Here is a 22192-nt window from a genome sequence, read left to right as displayed (position 1 = left end):
GCACAAGGTTCCATCTGAGCAGAGAGCAATTAACTTCAGTGGTGCTCTGCTTGTGTGTGCTGACCCAATTTCAAGATCAATAATGCAGCATTTATGCCTTTATGCTCTATTAGAGAGACAAGATGGTAAGTTAAATGTCCACTTCAGTTCCACCGAATAAATATGTATCTTATGGGTAAAATAGCCAAAAGCAATTGTGCAAGTGTTTTCTCCTGTACTTACACTTTCTGGTATACAGTTTGTTTATCTGGGGGCAAAAGTTTAGAGTTATAGGACTATTATACCACTGTATTAATATTTGTCTATGAAAAGACACCAGTTTAGTTCCTACTCAGCTGAAATCTGTTAATCTTTGCACTCCATCCAAAGAGTGTATACAGACTCAATACCAGTAGTCTGAGTTCAACCTCTTCTTGTGTTAAACAGCCTGATCCTACTGCTACGGATGCCAGGTTACACTTCATTATGGTTTTATTTGAGAACACCTAGACTGTTGTGGATTTGCCAGTCACTTTCTCAGGCCAAGCTCACTGTTAGTTCAGTGTGCCTGCAGGATCACATCGCAGCTCTGAACCACAAAATAATGAAAAATTTGCAGAAAATTGGCCATACTTTTTAATTTAGCTGAAATCAAGCAATAGAAGTTTCCATTTTGTATGTTAGTGCCAATTTTCTGTCTTAAGGCTATTTCTAAACCACATATAGGCCTCCGTTTTGACCCCCTCTATGACCCCCTCTACTGTGGATACCTCCATCCCCGGTGGCAAATACAGGGCAAACGAGAAAAGAAGGTAAAGGAGAACAGGGGCCAGGCAAATGTTTGCACTGTTTCATGCACCTTTTTTTAATTTTGGAAATGTTTTTGTACTGGTGTATGGGTGTTGTCATGGTGGCTGGTCTGCCTCGCAATGGGTAACTTTTGTACTATTTTAACATGATTATAAATAAAGCTTTATGTCATCAAGAAAGGTGTTTGCTGCCATTGCAACTCATCATACAATCCTGATTTGAAATAACAAAGCTAAACACATGATCAGGAACAATTTGGAATTAATAACCTGCTCCTCGATGCAGGTAGGTAGAGCAGTTCACACTTCAGTCACTTCCTTGTATGAATCCATACTGTGAATCATCCCCCCAATTCATAATTAAGTATGTCTTTCATAAGTACATTGCATGGAAATCAAGTTCTACCCTTCTCCAAGCACTGTACCAGCCCCAAATCAATTAGCCTCCTCCTTCTCCTGCACTAGTACATTTATAGTGGTCCTACCCTCTTCAGATGAGCCATGCAAGTCCGTAATGTTGGAACCCAAAACATCCCTCACTTCTGTTTGGCTGGGTGCATCCAGCTCCAGCTGTGGTTGGTATACTTTCTGGCTAAGTATACCGATTCAACAGCCCCTCTCTGTCATAAGTCCATTGGGGGACATGGCTTATCTCTGGCTTCACAAAGATTGTGAAGAGCCCAAGAAGCCACAGTGATGCAGACAGCATTAATGACACTAGTATACAAACGGGCCTGTAGACCTCTCCAATAGGATTTCAATCTGCCAAAGCACATTCAACAACCATTCTACACCTGTGAAGAGTGTAATTAAATAGTATTTTGCCAGGGCCTCTCCAAATCTAGGTACAGTTTGATAGGCCAACGCAAAAGGGGTTATGTGGGATCCCTAGAATAACGATGGGTCAATAACTCTGTTTATGATGATGTCATTTGGTGGGAATAGTGTCCCAGCCTATCCATGAATGTAGACTCCCAATCAGCAAAAAACCCTGGCATCATGAATTTTCCCACATTGGCATTCATAAAACAACCTTGAGGCCATGAGGGCCTGCATAAAAATGGAATAGTACCCTTTGCAGTTCTTGTGTTCATGTGCTCCGTGAGGAGGGTAAACTTTGGGCATATGAGTGGCCCCAGCGCAGTTTGGAAACCGCATTTTCACAAAGCCAGCAATTACCTCTGGAATATCTTTTATGCCTGTCACCTTGGGATAAACCACGCTCCTGATTACGTCAGATACCTCTGCCACCACTTTACCCACAGTTAACTTTTCAACACTAAACTGGTTGGAAATGGACCTGTAGCAGTCTGGGGTAGCCAGCTTCCAGATGGCGAAGGCAATCCTCTTCTGCACCAGCAATCCTCTTCTGCACCAGCCTTCATGTGTGTGTCTTTATTCTGGAGGGGAGAAGCTGCTTGCAGAGCTCCAGCAATGTAGCTTTCTTCATGAAAAAGTTCTGGACCCACTGCTGGTCATCCCAGGTCTGCATGATAATGTGGTCCCATTAGTCTGTGTTTGTGGTCCTGTGCCAGAAATGCCGATCTATGTAGGGGGCATCAGCAGCTATGTTGAGTACACTGAGCAGTATCAGACAGTGAGAGTCTGCTATGCCAGGGTACTTTTTTATCCACTGCTGCCTCCTGCTGCTCCATCTGAAGCTCTGTGCCTTTGGTGGGTCAGCAAACATTGCCGAAATGTACACCAGCATCTCATGGAAGCTCTGCATGTTTCCTGACACATGCATGAAAATGCAAGCAAGAGAACTTTTTGAAAAGGGGTTGTCTTCATGTTGTGTGTCCACCTGTATTGGCAGACTGTTCAAATCTCCTGTAACATGCAGGGTGAGCAGTAAAATTTTCGCCACAGTCCACCCAGGACAAAGGGCTAGAGCAGCTTCATTGTGAGTGTGTGCCAGAGGGTCTGGGATATGGTTGATTTGACTTAAGTCTGTGTGCTGCCGTGTGGATGCTAGAGCCCCAGTTTCGAGCCTCGGTTAGAAAGTTCTTAACATAGTGTTAAAAAGAAGTGTTGTAGGTGCTCTATTCCAGGGTTCTTTAACACTGTTCAGCTGACTTGAGTCCCACTAACCTGGGCTTACATTGCAATGTAGATATATCTTGAGAGGCTGAGAGCTTGGCTGGGAAACAGCTTGTTACTGGCAAGGGGACAGCAGTAGATGAGACCGGTAGATGCTTGGATGTGGCCTGCAAACAGTGTGTGTGTGTACCGGTCTGAATAAGACATAAGGATTAAACTCTATCTGGGGGTTCTGCTGGCTTGTGCATGATGTGGCTTGGAGGAGCTCCACCTTCTGACCCCTGAATTAGGGGTTGAATTTGGAACTCTTGGTTAATCTTTTGCTTGTAACTTAAAGCAATCATGCCTAGGGTAATCACAATGTTTGTCAGCTCTAGAAAAACAGAGTTTTTCATTATTCATCAAACTCTTGTGAGCGTTCATGGGAAACCACCAGGGGTTAGAACCTGCAGGACCTAGAGCTCAGAGTGCCCACAGCACTTGTCTTTAAGCACATTGTACACTCAGCTTGCTACCAGTAATCTAGGGAACTGGTTACCACAGTACTCACAGCAACTCCTTGCAGAGGAGTCAGTTACAGGACTTAATAATTGGCTGCTGGGGCAGGGGAGAATTCTTGCTGCAAAGGCAGCTGATTGAGATGCTTATTTTTCCCCACTCTGCCGCCCATATTGCAGAGCTTCAGTGGTTTTCTGTCTCTCTACATTTATGAAAAGATAAAAGCACCTATTAGCACCTCCTAGGTGCCTTTGAAAATCTTTCAAAATTAATTATTACAGTTACATCAATTCACCCAACCCCACCTCATCACCAGTAGCCTGGCAAAAAAGAATAAAAAGTCTCAATCACCACCAACCACCTTGTTAATTCTCTCCTAAAAGGTGGGGAGGACAGATGGGCATTGCATTGTGCCTTAAAGATTAGCAAATTTCAGACTTGGCAGACTGAGGGAGTGAATTTCAAAGATAAAAGTTCTCACAGATACCTCTCTAGCAGCAACACTCTCCTTTACATAACAAGGATTCTGTATCTCTGATCTCAACTGCACTTCCAGGTGTTTATAGCCTGAAATTTGGAATCATAGACCTCAGTGATAGGGTGGTAGAGGGGCAGTTAGGAGTTGAGTTCCTGAGGTCAGTTCAAGTTTAAATGTAATTCATTTTCAGTAAAAGTTGTAGACTACTTTTTGCACATGTACATACATGGGCAAATTCAGAGATGATGGTCACGGTGACATAAGAGAGATCCCTGTGCATTTACACTGCTGGTGAGAGAATGTAATTGTTTTCTCCCCAGTTGTAACCAGCTCAAGACTTCCTCAGATCTACCTATATCCACTCTACTACTTCTTTGTAAGGGAACTGCAAGTCACACCTTGTTCTGGCTCAGTGGCATGTAAGATAAGAATGGAAGCGTAATAGTTCTAGCAAGAGCAATTAATATGTATGTATGTGGTGTTCTGATTTTCTTAATTAATCATCACTGGTAAAATGTTTTTATATTGTATTTAGTTGCCCACTGCCACTCTGAATTTCAACTTTTGTTCTTTCTTCTGTGATAAACAGAGTAAGAGCAGGTGTAAATTATCAGAGCTCCGTTTATTTCAGTGGAACTATGACAATCTTCTGCAATGATGCTATGGGCTAAATTCAGAGGCAGTGTGTAAGGTTTAATTTGTGTCATCTTTCTTTACACTCTACTAGACCCACTCTGTGAAGGGCAGTGTAAGTTGTGTATAATGTTTGCACACCACAGAGCTAGAAGAAGGTGCAAGTTAAAGTAGCTTCTAGTAATATTTGGGGCAAAGGAAACAAGCTGATGATATAGCACTAACTGTGTTCCTACTTTTATAATACACTGAAACAAAAGATACAGGATATGAAGCCTGAGATTATTAAACAAACGTATGTCACCTCAGAGATAAAAGATTCTGATTGTCACCTCATTCAAACAGAATCTGTAATTGGGTGTTGATATTTTTATGCTACTGTGCTTCAAGAAATATCTAAGGTTTATTATATTACTGTTTTTTCTCTTTTAGGTTAACGGAACCTTCTGGATATTTAACAGATGGACCAATAAATTATAAATATAAAACAAAATGTACATGGTTAATTGAAGGATAGTAAGTATATATTTTAAATAGATCTAACTGTCTGATGTATGATGTGTTTACTCCAGTGCTTTAGAGAGCTAATCTCTAAACAGAACAGAGCTATATGTTCTTTTTAAAAGCACCTGGATGCTAAGCATACAGGTACATTTCTTCAACTTTTTAACAGTGATAATTATTTAAGTTAAAAAGCTAGGGTGGGATTTTCAAAAGTGGTCAGAGTTTGGCTAACTTTGTTCCCAATGAAGTCAATGACAAAAGTTGGGCCAACACTGCATGTTTCTGAAAACCGTGTAATAATTTTTTATTGCCTGTTTGATTATTAAAACATGTTGTGTGCCCTATATATCGTCACAGAACCCTGTGATCTAGCATGTTGTTGTTCTCTTCAGTGATGTATCAGGAGTAGCTTAAAGTACAGAAAATATCTAAAGGCCAAACTAATGCCATTTAACTGGAAATATGCCCAGCAGGTGTGAAGGAGCTGAAGGTGAATAGCCTGAATGAGTTACTTTGAAGAGTAAAGAAACAGCAGGATCCCTCTGAGCAGTCTTTATATACATGTAATATAAACCCCAATATTTTGAACGTGTATAATACTAGAGGATCTCTTACAAAACATAGCCGTCGTATACAGTGGATTAATTCCTTTTACAGTTATGTTTATAAGGGCATTTCATATGTGGTTAAGTAGCATAGCCTCTGATTTAAGAATCCTGTGTTGAAATCTTCATAATACCTAGATTTACACTCATAATAAAATCACTGAGCAATATAGCACACCTTGCTTCCAATTGAAAGTTTTGACCCAGCACTGTCTCAGCAATATGCCATTAGTGTGTTAAAATTCAGGACTAAAACTTTATTAGCTATATCATGGAGTCTGAACTTTTTGCATCTCACAATTGTCCCGCTGTGTGGAGCGGTTCACAACCGTGAGTACTGGGCAAACTGTCAGAAAACAGGGCAGATTGCCCAAGCTGGTGGTGTGTTCTATAATTAGATTTCACCAAGCGAGTAACAAATGTGGATTCATGGATTAATATTACCAGTCTTACCATGGAGTCACAAACAGTCCCCTTAGACTCTCCAGTCTATCTTGCCATCCAGACAAACTGGACTTTTGTGCTAAAATGGTTTACATGAAAAATCACATCAAATTTGGGTTGCTTCCAGTCCCAAGGAACCAGTAACTTACCCCAGATCAATTGGTACTCTAGATCTGACACCAAATTCTAGCCAATTCTATAGTAAAGTAGCTGAAGGTTTATTAGCTAAGGAAAGGAAGCGTGAGAGTTATTGAGAAGTTAAAGCAGATAAAATATCCACAGATGAGTCACAGTTTGTAATTCCAAATGGAGGCAGTGACATCATAAACTGCCAGTTTCCCAAAAGTCTTTTCAGGGCACCCAGATTGTCTCTGGGGATCTTTGCATTTAGTACACTTCCCAATAACAGTTGTAACAATCGAGAGATCCAGGATCTTTCCTTGAATGGATATTTATAGCTTCTTCTCACAGAAAACAAGCTGACAGTGTCAATACCCACATGGGCTTTTTCTTTGATGAAGAGTGAGGAATGCATTTTGAGTCTTTGACCTCTGATCATCACACACAATGACCACTGGCTTTGAAATGAGCACTTTAACAGAAAAATTCTTCCTTTGCAATCCACAAGGCTTCTTTTTCGTTTCATGGGTTATTTAGTGATGGGTGTATACACAATGTAAATGTTTGCTACTACATCATAACAGGATACAGATAAGTGAAAGCGGTGCATGTAACATCCCAATAGTTTATATGAAGTTTAAACACCAAATACACTCTCATACATTAAACAATCAGTATGATCTGTACCAATACACAAGTGAATTGGCCTAGTCTCCCATGTCACAGCAAGATTTCAGGTATCGGCCAGTGCATGAATGTCAGTTGTCAGCAGAATATGTACAAACACTGCATGCATTCAGAACAGTTTAGTGGTCACAAATATTCCTATGCTATGTTCCATTTGAGAGTTTCAATCCTGTAACAAGTGGTGCTTTCATAAATATTTGTTTTAAAAAAAGGCCTTTTTCTATGAGGCAAGATCTGTGGTGGTTTTGTATATTTTACAATGCTTTGTTTTGACTTCATTTGTGAAAGGCTTAGATGCTGTTATAATTATTTTGAGACAGTCTTGAAAGAACAGTTTTCGAAGATAGCTTTTTTTCTTTCTGCATTTGATTTTCCCCACCCCTCAGGCTGATTTACAAACAAAACTGTGCCTAGATCCACTGGTCACTGTGTGTTATGTATTGTCATTTGTGCCTGAGCCACAGGGGATCTATGGATGTCTGTCATGGATCTATGACAGCTCTCAGTTTTAGATAGTGGCTCTTTAATTCAAACTCTGTAGAATTCTGCTTTGATGCAGATGCAGAAACAGTGAGACATGCACACTATAGGCCTCAATTTTATTTAAACTGTTAACAGGGAACCCTATCCCCATCCAAGTATCTAGCAGAGCTGTGCCAATGTGGAGTTCAACCAGGCACCATTGACCCCGTGCATCTATATGAGGGCAATGCACCCTCTAAAACCTGCCCGTGTACCCTGGCTAGTAGCCAGAGTTCGAACCCTCCTACAAACAGGAGATATGAGATATGAAATATAGAAAACCACATGCTGTATGAGACATGGAAGCCTACCCCTTCACCATTCAATGTCATGCTTGAGTCCAATGCTCTAGCTGCCTATCGTGTTACGTAGACCACACATCAGATCCTTTATTAACCCACCATCTTCACTGGAACCTGCCAAATTGTGATGACTGTAATTTAGACTCCCAAAGCAGAACTCTGGGATGCCACGTGGAAGGTGAAATAACCCATGCAACAGTTTGCCAGCATTGCCATATGGCAAAACTCTGGTGCCAGACTCCAAACAAAAGATTAGTGATCAGACTAGCCCCTGGCATCATAGAAAATAGAGCATTCTGGATAAGAGGGGCTGAAACAGAGCCCAACAGCTACTTGTCTCAGCCACTCACCTCCCTTTCCCTTACTCTGGCAGGCAAGAGCCAATCAGCTGGTTCATCACAACACCCCTGTCCAATGGCAGCAGGAGTGGGTGAAACAGACTCCGGTGCCCAGATGCAGTGTGAGAGAGCCTATTCCCCGCCTCAGCCTGCAGCATTGGGAAAGAGGGTGCATAGACTGAGGGGAAAAGAAAGCAGCACCTTCCTCCTCTCCCATACACACATGCTGCAGGCCATCGGGATGGGAGAGGGAACAGGGTGATCACATTTAGCATTGACTTAGCTGCTGTTGGTTGAGGCTAGGGTGACCAGACAGCAAGTGTGAAAAATTGGGACAGAGGGTGGGGGGTAATAGGAGCCTATATAAGAAAAAGCCCCAAATATCGGCACTATAAAAATCGGGACATCTGGTCACCCTAGTTGAGACCCCCACTCAGCCAACCCCACTTCAGAGGATGTCTTAGTTGCTTCTGGCATCATCAAAGGCACCTGGTTAGTGAGGTGAGCATTTACCTCTGGAGGCTTCTGGTTCTATTTTTGGTACATTGACCAAGATGGAGGTTGTCTCATGATAAATCCTATTGAAGTCCCAGATGTTGCATTGTATTCCCTTTGAAGTCACCACACATTCCTCCGTTTTATGTTGGAAGGCACAGTATTGTTAGTCAATCAACAATCTTTAGTATTGACATTTTAATATAACATTACGTTTTTTTTATTAGTACCAAGTTTTGTAAAACTTTATCAAAGCCTAAATTTTGGGGATTAAACATTGACAGTAGCCCTTTTAAAAACCTTATGGATAGTAATATCCATGGGTAATTTTAATAATTGTAAGCATGACTTTTAAAATAGTTTAAGATAAAAAAATTAAATAATTGGCTGGTTTTAAATATGGTTTTATACCAACTTTTGTCTGCATGAGTTATGATTAGTACTTAAAAAGACTGTTTGTGTTTAATAATGTAATATTATGATGGTATGGTTAATTTTATTATACTCCAAGTAATTTTTATTATATAATTGTATTATGAGTCTATGCTTTTGCTAAACAATATATCACTGTAATGTGCTCTTATTGTTTTCTTCTTTCAGTCCTAATGCAATATTAAGATTAAGATTTAATCATTTTGCCACAGAATGTAGTTGGGATCATATGTATGTTTATGATGGAGATTCAGTATATGCACCTTTAATAGCTGTGTTTAGGTGAGTATTTTTATGTAATAGTTCTTTAGTAGTAGTATTAGTATAAAGTATTATTAATATGAGGAAAAAGTAGCAATAGAGGTTTTAATTTGCTATTGGTAGTTTGCTGTCTCTCATTAATATTGGTTGAAAATATACACTGATGGTCGAATAAGTTGCCAAATGGGAATACAACATAATAGCACTTTTGCCTTTGAGTAAGACACAATTTCTCTCCTGGCTTATGTTCAATGCTGACATTGCACTGGAACATTAATGCTAATATGAGTGCCATCCTAGCTAGAGTGAGTTTCCAGTAGATTCCTGATATCAACTGAGGGTGGGTTTTGTTTTTTTTTTATTAATGGAAGTGGGGGACTGGCTGGCAAAGGAGGGGGGAAATTGCTTGATATAGTTAAAGGGAAATCACAGAATTTGTGACTTACGCAACAAAGACATTGTACTGCTTATAAGACATGAAGGATATCTATTAAGCCCATTACAAATAGACAACTGAAGCCATCTCTTGAGGGACATTGGTGTGGAGGCCGTCCCAATTACCAGTTATACAAGGTCTTTTCTTTGCACAGCAGAATGGAAAGTATTGTGACTAAAATTAAAAAATATGGCTGGGTAGTACTTAGTGGCCCTGGCCTTTGAGATATCAAAGCTCAGAAGGATCCCCAGACTTGTTAACAGCGAAAATACAAAAGGGCTTGATTGCTCTATTGTTCTCATTAGATAATATGAATAATTATAATTGGATTATCTCTGAGTTAGATATTTATAGGGTGCCACTTACCATACTGTCTAGGCTGCTGTGGGCAACTTGCAGGACTAAAAAATTCTGATATATGTCAGTGCCTCATAACTGTTGGGAAGCTTTTTCCTCAGAGTCCTGTAGCAATATGTAGAAAATTATGTTAAGAGAATCCTTTTGTGGAAAGGAAAGTAAGTACATAAAAGTTTAGATGTCTATAGTCATGGTTCTATGGGTACAGAATTATATATGTTGTTGATAAAACAAATATATTTAGTGAGTCAGTCTTTCTACTTTATGGCCCTGATCCTGCAAACATTTAAACTGTGTTTGTAGTCTTGCAATATCAATTTCCCTGGACCATTAGAGCAGGATGTGGGGTAGAAAGAGGTGATTTTAAATTGTTGGACACTAAGTACATGTGTTTTAAAAACTACTAAAAATAGACCAGAGAAAAAAGAAAAGGTGCTTGAACTCTTACTAATTGTTTCTCTTAATGCCAACTCAGGCAGGTGACTGCCGCTATTTTAGTCAAAGGCATTCCTTTACATACTTCAAGAGACACCATGCTTGAGACCGAGCAAAATAATCACAATCGTTAATCATGACTATTTTATTATTAAAGAAAGTAAAAGAAAACATTGAACAAAACAGTGCAGGTAACAGAACACAAATAATAAATTGGTTACTGCTTTACAGTCCCTTCTGTATGATTCTCTGGGGAGTGCTTTTAGCAGAGAGTATTTCTCTGAGAGTGGGCCTGCCTCTGGTGGGGCACTTTTCTCTTATTAAGTTGTGACCAAGGTATTATTTCCCCAAATTGAGAAGACAGTCATCTTAGTTATCCAAGGATATACAATGATATCTAAATGGGCAAAACAATTTTGTTTAAGGAAAAGTGGATCCTGTGGTTATTAATAATAACCAGTCAGTTTATATTTGGGCAAAATAAGCCATCTTAAATAAATCATATGAAATTGAAGGAAGTATTTAATCAATAACTTGGAAGAAGCCATTTCAGGAACTATTTTAAGATAGGCCAATTACAAATATAAAGAATATTAAGAATCTTACTAAGAATCTTAAATCAAATTAAAACCGACTTCTGCTTTGCTTATCAATGTTTAACCTTGGTCTCCTGTCCAAGAATACAGGTCTAAGCATTTTGTGATTAACAGGAGAACTGTTAATATTTGAAGTTACAACAGCTTTTCCATATTCCCAAAAAAGTATTGCAAGGCTTTTAAAATCTAATCCTTTGGCAGTGTCTTGATTAACTTTCTCTCACCCATCCATGTTGAAGTCTTAGAGAGATTTCCTTGGGTTAGTATCTTTTTAAGTCTTCTTTGTTTTTCTTAGCGTTTCATAGTAACTCTAGTGTAGAGATGCACAGGATGAGTTGTGGAGTGCTTGCTGTTTAAGCAGGGTAGGGGGTGTGTGTGTGTTGCTCACTTCAGACTTTTTAAAATACTCTTCTTCCTATTTCTAGGAAGTTATAGGAAAACTACTTTCAGGGTTGTTTAGATTCCAAGTTGGGTGCTTTCATTAGCTTCATGCCTTCAGCTCCAGAATATGCAGTCTGACTAATGAATATGCAACATTTCTTTAATTTCCTTTGTTCTTCTTGTGCCGGGAAAACAGATAACTTTTAAAGTTGGTTGTAACTCTTTTTATTCAGACCATTTTATTAGCATCTGAGAGGAATTGAAATTTTGTTTTTAAAAATTGAAACACACTTCTTTATATAAAAGTTTTCATTTTTTAAAAGTCTTTTACTATTAAGTCGTTCTTAAGTGTTTAGCTTAATAATTAAAGAAGTTTGTTGGTACTTTATAAAAATTTTTGGAAAGATGATTTTTCCTGTTGTCTTAAATTTTCCCATAGAATTTAGTTAAAATCATACTTTTTGCATATGAACTAATTATTCTAGTGACAAAGGGGGAGACTTTCAAAGACACAAATGTCTTTTTGGTGCCTAGGTGTGTCAAAGTCAATTGGAGAGGAGCATCTAAATGCCATTTGTATAATTGAAAAAGTCTTTCCCAAAGTGGTCTTTAATAATTAGCTTCCAACATTTTAATGGCAATGCATGTGCATAGATAGCAAATGTATGTGGAATTTTGTATTGTTACAAAAACAATTGGGAAACCCTGTCTCTCTCAAGGTGTAGAGTTCATGGGTTTGAGCCCTGTTTTATTCAATATAATTTAAATAGGCTCCGTAAGAGTTCCAGATTATGTTGGATATATAATTAATGATTGAATCATGTTATTTATTTTATTATTACCATTAATAAGAATCCTTCATTTAATCTCTCTTTTTCCAGTGGTCTAATAGTCCCTGAGGTGCGGGGAAATGAAACTGTTCCTGAAGTAGTTACTACATCCGGCTATGTGTTGCTACACTTTTTTAGTGATGCTGCTTATAACCTAACTGGATTTAACATATTTTACTCGTAAGTATCTGTTTTTTAAAAGAATTAAGTTATTTTATGAATTAGGGCTATAATGTTCTTCAGGAGAATTACATACTTGTAGACTATATTTGTCTTTTGATTGGGTTAAAGGTATTAATGATGTCAGGGAATTATTCACACTGATAAGTCTTTCATTCCAGGATGTCCAGAAGGTTTTTATGGGGTGAGAGTGAATGAGAGAAGTTTTTAAAAATGGTAAAACAAGGTGAAACATATTTCCACATAGAATGTCCCAAATCCTTGTCAGTGGGGACACTTAAGGTCAGATTCTGACCTTTGCTCATGTTGAAGAGCACCTTATTATGAGTAGTTGGAGTCAGTGGGACAAGTTGTGCAAGTAAAGGGCTCACAATTTGACACACAGGCCTTGTTTATGCTAAAGGGAAAAATCGATCTAAGCTACACAATTTGAGTTACATGAATAGCTTAACTCAAATCGGCATAGCTTAGATCTATTTACTGCAGGGTCCGCACTATGTGACGTCGACGGGAGATGCTCTTCTGTTGACTCCCCTTACTCTTCTCGATCAGGTGGAGTACAGGAGTTGACGGGAAAGCAATCGGTGGTCGATTAGCGTGTCTTCACTAGACCCGCTAAATCGACCGCCGATGCATTGATCGCCGCAGCGTCAATTCTCCGGTAAGTCTAGACAAGCCCTTAGCTTTTTTTGGATAAGCTAAATATGTTGAGAGTCTTATGTCTCTTAATGTAAGTCATATTTTCCAGATGTTGAATCATTCTTGTGGTTCTTTGTGAATATTTACATTTTTTCAATTCTTCTTTGAAATGTGGACACCAGAATTGGATACGCTGTTCCAGTAATAGTCTCACCGATGCCATATGCAGTGAAGTACCACTATTCTACTCTCTCAATATTTCCTGTTTTTTTCCATCCAGTGATACCTGTCCTCTGAGCCCTAACATTGCTGGACCAGATCTGAGGTCCTTCAAGTCAAATACCCAGTCTCTGACAGTGGCCAGTACAGGTGCAAGACCCTCACAATAGGTATTTGTGGGATAATCTTCCTCCCATATTAGGTCTCATCCTGATCTCTAACAGTTAGAGGTTAGTTTAAGGATTGAACCATAACATTTAATACCCCTTCCAAAATGATGATGATAATGATGATAACTAGATATTCTGGTTATCTAATGTCTAATCCCTTTTTTAAATCTTAAATTCTTTGCCTTAACAATTTCTGTGGCAATGAGTTCCACAGTGTAATTATATGTTGTGTGAAAGAATATTTCATCAGTTTTTAATTAGCTAATTTTTAATTTTATTGAATGTCCCATTCTTGTTTTATGAGGCAGGGAGAAGAGAAGCTCCTCATCGATCTTCTCTATAGCGTTCATTATTTTATATATTTTTATCGTTCTCTCTTATTCATCTCCTTTATAAGGTAAATAATCCCACTCTTTTCAAACTCTCTTCATATGAGAGTTTTTCCATACCCTTGTTTATTGTTGTTGCCCTTCTCTGAACCCGGTCTAATTCTGCCATATGCTTCTTGAGATGGTGGGATTAATGATGCACACAGTATTTTAGAAGAAGCCTCACAATTAACTTATATAACGGTACTATAATATTGTCTGTGTTAAACTTTATTCTGTGACTTATACATCCTAGCACCTTGTTTGCTTTTTTGATCCCAGCTACGCATTGAGCAGAGGTCTTCATTGAATTATCTACAAGGAGATTGCTCATGTTCTCATGGAGGATGGACAGTGATGCAAAACCATGCTCTGAAGTGTCCCTAGCCTCTGTTTGCCAGAAGCTGGGAATGTGTGACAGGGGATGGATCACTTGATGATTACCTGTTCTGTTCATTCCCTCTGAGGCACCTGGCATTAGAACTGTTGGAAGACAGGATCGGGGGCTAGATGGACCATTGGTCTGACTCAGTATGGCCATTCTTACATTCTGCTGTGATTTACAGTAGTTTTCCTTATGTTGCTTTTACTACATGAGGGAGTTATCCAGTGTTTGAGAATCCTTTGACTGGGTAATGTTGTACATGCAGTTAGACTATAACAGAAAGAAGTCTTGAAAGATATTCTTCCTTTTTCGGTGTGTGTGATTGCAGTTTTGTCACCCAGAATAATCTACTTACTCCTTTCAGGTGACAGCAAGAAAATATAACCATCTAAACAATTTATCGTTGCTGTAATTGTTTTCCCTAGTAGTTCCCAAAGTTTTGTGAACCTGTCTGCTGATCTTGGAAGTCAATGGCAATAGGACATAGCATTCTTAACTACAGCATGTTCAGCATTCTTTTATACCTCAAAATCACTAATACATGCTATTAAATTATTATGTTGGAAGATAACTGAAATAAATAACTGAAAAGTTGCCATCTATCCTTCAGTGTATATGCAAAGGGAAACTAATGAATGAATCCCTACTTTCTCTGTCGTCCTGTTACTGATTGTATAGTAAAGTCTCAAACTTAAACTTTTCACCAGCTAGCTTTCATTGCTATGTTTACAGAGAAGATATGTTTACTATTCTTTCTATTTCTCAGAGAGACTCCTTCAATACTTGTTTCAGAGTGGTAGCTGTGTTAGTCTGTATCGGCAAAAACAATGAGGAGTACTTGTGGCACTTTAGAGACTAACAAATTTATTTGGGCATAAGCGTTCATGGGCTAAAACCCACTTCAGTCTTATATGTATCTCAGGTTTACCTAAACTTCTGCTGCTTTGTCTCTTTCCTCCTGCACTACCTCCATAAGCTCTTCTTCAGGGACTTGGACAGATGGTCCTCTTATCTCCCACCTTCTGATGGATTCTTCCTCTGCCCTTTGCTCTGATTCTGCATTGAAATTTTTTTTTAAACTTAATTTTGCTGGTTGTCATCACTCTCCTATGAGCTCTGAAGTTCTAGATGTGATGATAGGCTGCCCCACACCAGGTGCTTGTTCTTTGCCTTCCAAGTAATCTTCCTCAAGTGGGAGAATAGAGAAATAACATTGTTGGTATTGAATATCTAAAGAAGATAAAAGAAGCAGCCTGGTTATTTAGTCACTCTGTTGGGCCTGGCAATACACAATGAGCATGACTTACTGCTTTCAGAGTCACCACAGCAGCAAGGAGATGAAAGGTGCCTTTTGTTCCAGATCTTTTTCTTCCTGTGAATGCCACATCAATGCTGTTAATCTGGCCCTTTTCACTAGCACTAATTAAACTTTAAACCCCTTAATTTTGGGAGGGTGGGAGGAAAGCTATTTTGCTTTAATTTGTTGCTCAGCGCAGGCACATGCAATTATAAATGTTTTTTAACATGGGCTTTGTATCATGGCTTTATGAATCTGAAAAAAAAAAAAGCAACTATATTAAAAAAGCATATGAAAAAGCCATCCTGGCAGACATGATGGAAACACTTTATATTGTTAACAAAATAAATATAGGGAAGATCCAAAACTGAGTTAAAGCACACAGAAATTTACAGAAACGGAGGCTTCCACGCACAACAGGGTTAACTTTATTGGAAGGATAATATAAAACAACTTCTGTTACCCTCCACTGGTTATTAAAAGGTAACATTAGTTTTAGTTAGAATATAAAGAACTGTTTAAACAATGTCTAAAGAATGTTAGTCTTTGTGTTTTCCCTTTTTCATGGATCTTTGATTGTGAAATTTAGATTCAGTTCTTGGTGCAGAGCCAGTCTTGCATAGTACAGCATAGGGAGGCCTCAGTTCTGATTCTATCACTGACTGTGTGTAAGCAGAGAGTACTTTAACCTTAGTGCATCTCAGATCCCCTGTCTGTAAAACAGTGATTATACTTACTACATTTGTATCAGTGATTGTGGATTTGCAAATAAAAGGAGCTGTATACAGCAAATGCAAATTATTATTATAATGTCATATGAAAAGCTCTACCCAGCTCTTTTATTTCTTTGTTGCCTTATTTTATATATTTATTTTTACAGCATTAATTCCTGTCCTAACAATTGCTCGGGGCATGGGAAATGTACAACTAGTGTTTCCATTCCAAGCCAAGTGTATTGTGAGTGTGACAAGTATTGGAAAGGTGAAGCCTGTGATATTCCATACTGTAAAGCTAACTGTGGGAGCCCAGATCATGGCTACTGTGATTTGACAGGCGAGAAACTGTGTGTGTGCAATGACAGCTGGCAAGGTAAGTTATTAATATATATGTCTTAGAATCAAATCCATGTGAAAGAGGAGCCCTCATTTATGTATCTTACCTGCTATGCAAATTTAAATCTTTATAACGTAAATGTAAACAGTTAATTTAAAAAATACACTTTCCAAATGAGCTCAAGAATTGTATCTGGATCTAAATGTACTTTGGGAACTAGGTTTATTTTAATGAAATCAAAGGCAGGTAATTTTAACTGAAGTTTAGTGTTTGACTTATGAGTGAGTCTGTTGTAAAATCAGAGATGATTGGGCTGCAAAGACCTTCTGGATCATCTAGTCTAACCTTCTGCATGATGCAGCAGTCTCCTCTTTGTATTAGTAAGTGTAACGCAGACCACCTTGGATGTAATCAGCAGGGATCAAACCTGTGACCTCTTGAGCCAAATGCAGAAGCCTCTACTACATGAGCTGAAACAAAGACATGTCTCTTAGCCAAGAGTATAGCAGGCTCATCAATCTCTAGCTGCCCTAGTCACCACCAGAGCGGGGACAGAGTGCCTCTCTGAGCAGACAGGTTATATAAGTATAAATAATAATGAGTCCCTCCAATTTTTTGGATATATTAAGCATCTTTAAAGACAGCTATCTCCTTAGCCAAATTTCCCTTTTTGTTCATAATTTTTTTTTATTCCTTATGGATCCTATGTTTTTTTCCCATTCTTAATTATTCTTTTCCCATTCAAAGTCCGTGTTTTACACTCCAGATGCATAATTCACTTATGAAAATGGGATGTATGAAACAATCCTAGCAGGATTAGCTTCTTTCTTGTTTAAATTTGTTTTCCTCTTGAAAAGGCTTGGTTAAAATGACTCCATATAACCGATTTGGTCCTGCGTATATTGGTGGTCATTGTTTGTTACTTGAGTGACACACATAATTTACTAATTTTTACTCCTGTTAGCACTCAGCCAATACACCCAAGAGAGAATGAGATGTATTAAATTCTTTTTGTGACTAATATGCAGTACTGTTTTGTAAATGTCAATCAGTACTGCCCTATAAATCTATTTAAGGCAATAGAGTGACACTGGGATCATCCAGGGAATGCTCTGAAGACAGCTTTGGTTGGCACAGATGTTACTGAGGCCTGTAGAACCTTTATTATTGGTAATGATGCATAAGAAAGGATGCACCCAGGTTCATTCTTGTGTAGTCCAACTGAGACTGCAGAGTTGGGAGTTAGAAAATCACTAGTTTACTTGTGCACTGAGTATATGTGATACTGAATCACTGACAGACAATGAACATGAACCTGAAAATTGCCAGTTCAAGAAATTCACTTTTCAGGGTAGATCCACACTTTAATAGAAGACTGACTATGCTGATTGGTACCTTTTCCAGCAGAAGGAAGTCATAAATCTAAAATCCTAACTCCCTTTTCTTAGAATATTCTCTTCATCCAAGGGCTTGTCTATACTACCTGCCAGATTGGTGGCCAGTGATCGATCCAGCGGGAGTCGATTTATCGCGTCTAGTCTAGACGCGATAAATCGAGTGCCGAGCACTCTCCCATCAACTCCAATACTCCACCAGAGCAAGAGGTGCAGGCGGAGTAGACGGGAGAGCCTCAGCAGTCAACTCACCACAGCGAAGATACCGCGGTGAGTAGATCTAAGTACGTCGACTTCAGCTACGTTATTCATGTAGCTGAAGTTGCATAACTTAGATTGTTTCCCCCCTAGTGTAGACCAGGCCTAACAGTCATCTCGCTAAACCATTCATACTTGCAATAGGTAGGCTAACAGACTATAATTTGTCCAATGATTAATTTTTTCTCAAAGTCCTTGAAGTCTTTGATGAATTTTTCTTTGTTCTGTATGTTCCCAATGTACTAATGTGGATGATGAGTGGGTTTTCTTTAATGCGCCTTACTATTCTTTCTGCATTTCTTCAACCTGGTGATACTTGAAAGACTGTTTTGTTTTATCATTTCTTACTTCTAAATGCTCTTTTCTACAATTCATAAACTTTTTCAGTACCTTCTAACTGAATTGGCATCTGTAAAAGCTGTCTGATAGCTTACCATTCCTGCTGCTTTACCAAGTACTTTAAATATTTGGTAATTTCCTGAAAACTTGTAAAGGTATTGCTTTATCCATTGTAAATCCATACATTCTATCCTTCTTAAAATAACTTCCTGTTATCTCTTGCTTGCACATCCTGTTTTGTTTAGTTTATTCAATCCATATGCACATTGGAGTTATTCTGTTGGACTATATTATCTGGATCAAGTTGTCAGTGTATTACAAAAATCTTTCCCTGGTTCAGACAAAAAGAACATGCAATATTATACTGTGTATGGTATTTTTTTTAACAATGGTGACATCTTGTGGATACTGTGGAAGAAGCGTCTTGTTGAAGAACCTTTCATGTGCAATCCCCTACATCATAGGAGAGTTGTGAGGAAAAACACATTAAAGGTTGTGACACATGTTGAGATCTACTGATGAAAGGTGCTATGTAAGAGTTAGGTATTATATTAAGTATTATAATAGTAAAGATAAGGACTACGAGGAAAGAGTAGAGAGTACTCATTGGAATAGAATACAGTAATTGTTTTGAAAGCTCTTCTAATCATGGGTCTGATAGATCAGAAAAGCTGTTTTCCTTAATTTGGTTTTATGTGGGATTGGAAGCCATGCATTTTGCTGAACAGGGAACTAATGGTGTAAATGTTTTTAAAATCAGCTGCTGCTCATAATGTTATAGAATTGTGCCCTGATAGTTGAATGAAATGTTTATGGTCTGAAAACTCTATTTAAATTATTTGACATCTCTTTATTTTTAATGGACGATACATATTTACTTTACTGTAGTAGACAGTTTGTATTAACAATACAAAAGACAGAAAACCCAATACTCCCTTAAAGCGGCCAGTGTAAAGGGAGACTAAAAGGTCATGGAAGAAAACCGGTTATAATGGAGTTCCATAGTCGTCACAGAGAAAATGTAATGGGTCTATGCTGTTTCCTTCATGATCCTTGTTGCAGGTATTCTAATTCTAACCTGTAATTATACCTGATTGGAATTGCCTAGGGAAGGATGGGGTTAGGCTTGAGCACACTTCACTTCAGCTGGCCTGTGCTGGCACTACACTCACAGAAGGCTGTTACAAGTCAGAGCCATTTTGAACAGATGTGGGTTTACTCTTAAATTGCACTGGGGACTGGGCCCAGAATTAGGGAGGCACAAATCTGGGTTAAAACCACCTACTCCCTGTCCTTTCCTGTACCTAGCACAGGAACTGGAGAACTGAGAGAATCTGGCTGAGGCAACAGTATTGGCTATTACATTATTGGAACCACTTGAAGGAGTTTAGATTTTTAATACGATAACTTAATAAGATGCTCTTATGAAAGATATCCCCAGTGGCTAAAGAACTGTATTGTACTTGATACATTTATTATTGGAAAACCTAATAAAATTTGAGAAACATAATTAAGAAACTCACTAGTGGTAAATGGTCTAATGACTGTTTCAACTATATTTAATTGGCTAATCAGATCAGATTACTTTTCAGTACTATGTTTAGAGTTGTCCAGATGCCCCAGACATACTTATGCACTGTAACTGTAAGAAAATACTAACACATTAAAAATGAACTTACCATTTCTATCCTTTGTTTCTAGTATTTGCAACAATTTTATAATCGTTTTCTCAGTATGGCAATTATTTTTATATTCCCTCTTCAAATAAAGATCCTAACAGTCTCTCAGTAAAAGATTATCTGATTCTTATAGTAATATTTCTCCACTAAGAACAGTGTTGGGTAACTTGTGGCCCATCAGGGTAATCTGATTGCGGGCCGTGAGACATTTTTTTGATGTTGACCATCTGCAGGCACTTTCCCCCACAGCTCCCATTGGCCGGAATGGAGAACTGTGGCCACTGGGAGCTGTGGGGGGGGAGGTGCCTATGGACAGTCAATGTCAGCAAAATGTCTCGCGGCCTGCAATCATATTACCCTGATGGGCTGCAGGTTGCCCACCACTGATGTAGAAGCATATGGTGATATGGTTGTATTCATATAATGGAAATTAATTTTTTCTTTCTGGAACCATATTCCACACTAACCTTCAGGTCAAATAGTCAGATAAAATGATCATAAATATGTCAAGTTATACTAATGAGAAAAAAAAAAATTCTCAAGATTTTCTCATTGTTTCTATGCCAAACAAACAGGATCTTTACTGCGTCAAAACATTTTATCTTTGGACTGTACTCTCACACTTGTAATTTATTTAAAGGGAGAGGGGGAGAGAGAGAGAGGAAAAAGTTTGATTAAAATAAAAATTGGAGAACCTTTTAAAAAATCCCCCTCCATTTTGCCTAGTAGATAATTCCTGTAGTGTATTTACTAAAGGAACACTGTATGTACTAACACTTTTCATATGCAAAATCATGCTTGAAAATTTGACATTCTTTACATTGAGTGAAGGAAACCCATTAAAACAATCTTCAAAAACTTTGGACTAGATTCTGATATCCTTATTCTCCTTGAGCTGTACCTTACTCTTCAAGTAATTCTACTGAAATAAAGGCCAAGACCCATGAAGTGTACTTGAGGAATAAGGTCTGTCTTATAAGAATGATAGTTACATTGTCCATTTTTATGCCTCTCAAAAACCCATAATGTAAAAGGACTTCTAAGATTTCTTCAATTTCAAATCTTGGTATGGCTTATCACTTTTCTAATTTGGGGATGTTTCCATATATAGTACAACCCGAGCCATGCACTGCTGCTATGGATAACAGCTCGGTTGTGCAGTTTTGTTAATGTTGTGGGTTGGTTTCTGACTCTGATTATGTTTGCAAAGGAGCAAAATCCTTGTATATTTAAGTATGGTAAGAATGTAGCTCAGTGTAAAATAAGTGCAACATACACCCTGGCAAATAGCAAATGTTGACTTTGTCCCACTGAACTCTGCATTGTAGAATCTACGACATGTTGCACGAATTCTATCTAATTTTTATTGCACATCAGGTTGTTTGGGGTTCACTATGATCTTCTTTATTTAGGTCAGTGCAGCAGCTTCAAGCCCAAGTACAGTTCCAGAAAATGCACCAGGCTGTGGCTCTGGGGGTCACTGTCTTCCCAGACATGGAGACAACTCTAACAAAGGCTGTACATTATGAAACTCTGAGTGTGTTGTCTCATCAGTCATTGTATTTCATCAGACTAAGAGATGCAGCTGGGATGCAACACTGTAGGAAAGAAATCTTCATTAAGTATGCTAAGAGTCCAGCTTACATGCTATGTCTCTAGAGTTGGTCTGTTAACAGCATCACCCCATCTTGCATTCCTGAGACCCTGGTGTCACACTAAACCAGGTCCTTCCTGAGAGTTGACCCTCTTTCTCTAATAGCACTCTTCATATTATAAGGAACCAGATTCATTGATACCTCTGGAATTTAAGGTCGGGGCCACATGGAGTGTAGAGTTTTGGTTTCTTTGCTTCTCAAATTTCTCTTCTTACAGTAGCTGAATATGTGCTTCAGGAAGTGGGCTGTTTCAGAGAATGAGCAACTTAAGTGTTTTGTTGACAGCACTGGATCAGTCAGAGCTCAGCAGTCTCTTCCCTCTGCAAAGTGAAAACAGTGTCACTGAGGGAAGACTGCATTAAGTGGTAGTTTCA

General features: G+C 38.5%; 1 protein-coding gene across 1 annotated transcript in view; it reads left to right on the top strand.

Moving 5' to 3' along the window:
- ATRNL1 (attractin like 1) overlaps positions 1-22192 on the top strand; it is a 1064110-nt gene that overhangs the window by 81571 nt on the left and 960347 nt on the right. The window contains exons 2-5 of the mRNA XM_077821844.1: positions 4870-4953; positions 9055-9168; positions 12234-12362; positions 16321-16529. Coding sequence (XP_077677970.1) covers positions 4870-4953; positions 9055-9168; positions 12234-12362; positions 16321-16529 — 536 coding nt within the window. The remainder of the gene's footprint in view (positions 1-4869; positions 4954-9054; positions 9169-12233; positions 12363-16320; positions 16530-22192) is intronic.

Source organism: Eretmochelys imbricata, chromosome 7, assembly GCF_965152235.1.
Source record: "Eretmochelys imbricata isolate rEreImb1 chromosome 7, rEreImb1.hap1, whole genome shotgun sequence".
NCBI lineage: Eukaryota > Metazoa > Chordata > Testudines > Cheloniidae > Eretmochelys > Eretmochelys imbricata.
The sequence above is the reverse complement of the archived record's forward strand: the minus strand, read 5'-3'. Positions and strand labels throughout refer to the sequence as shown.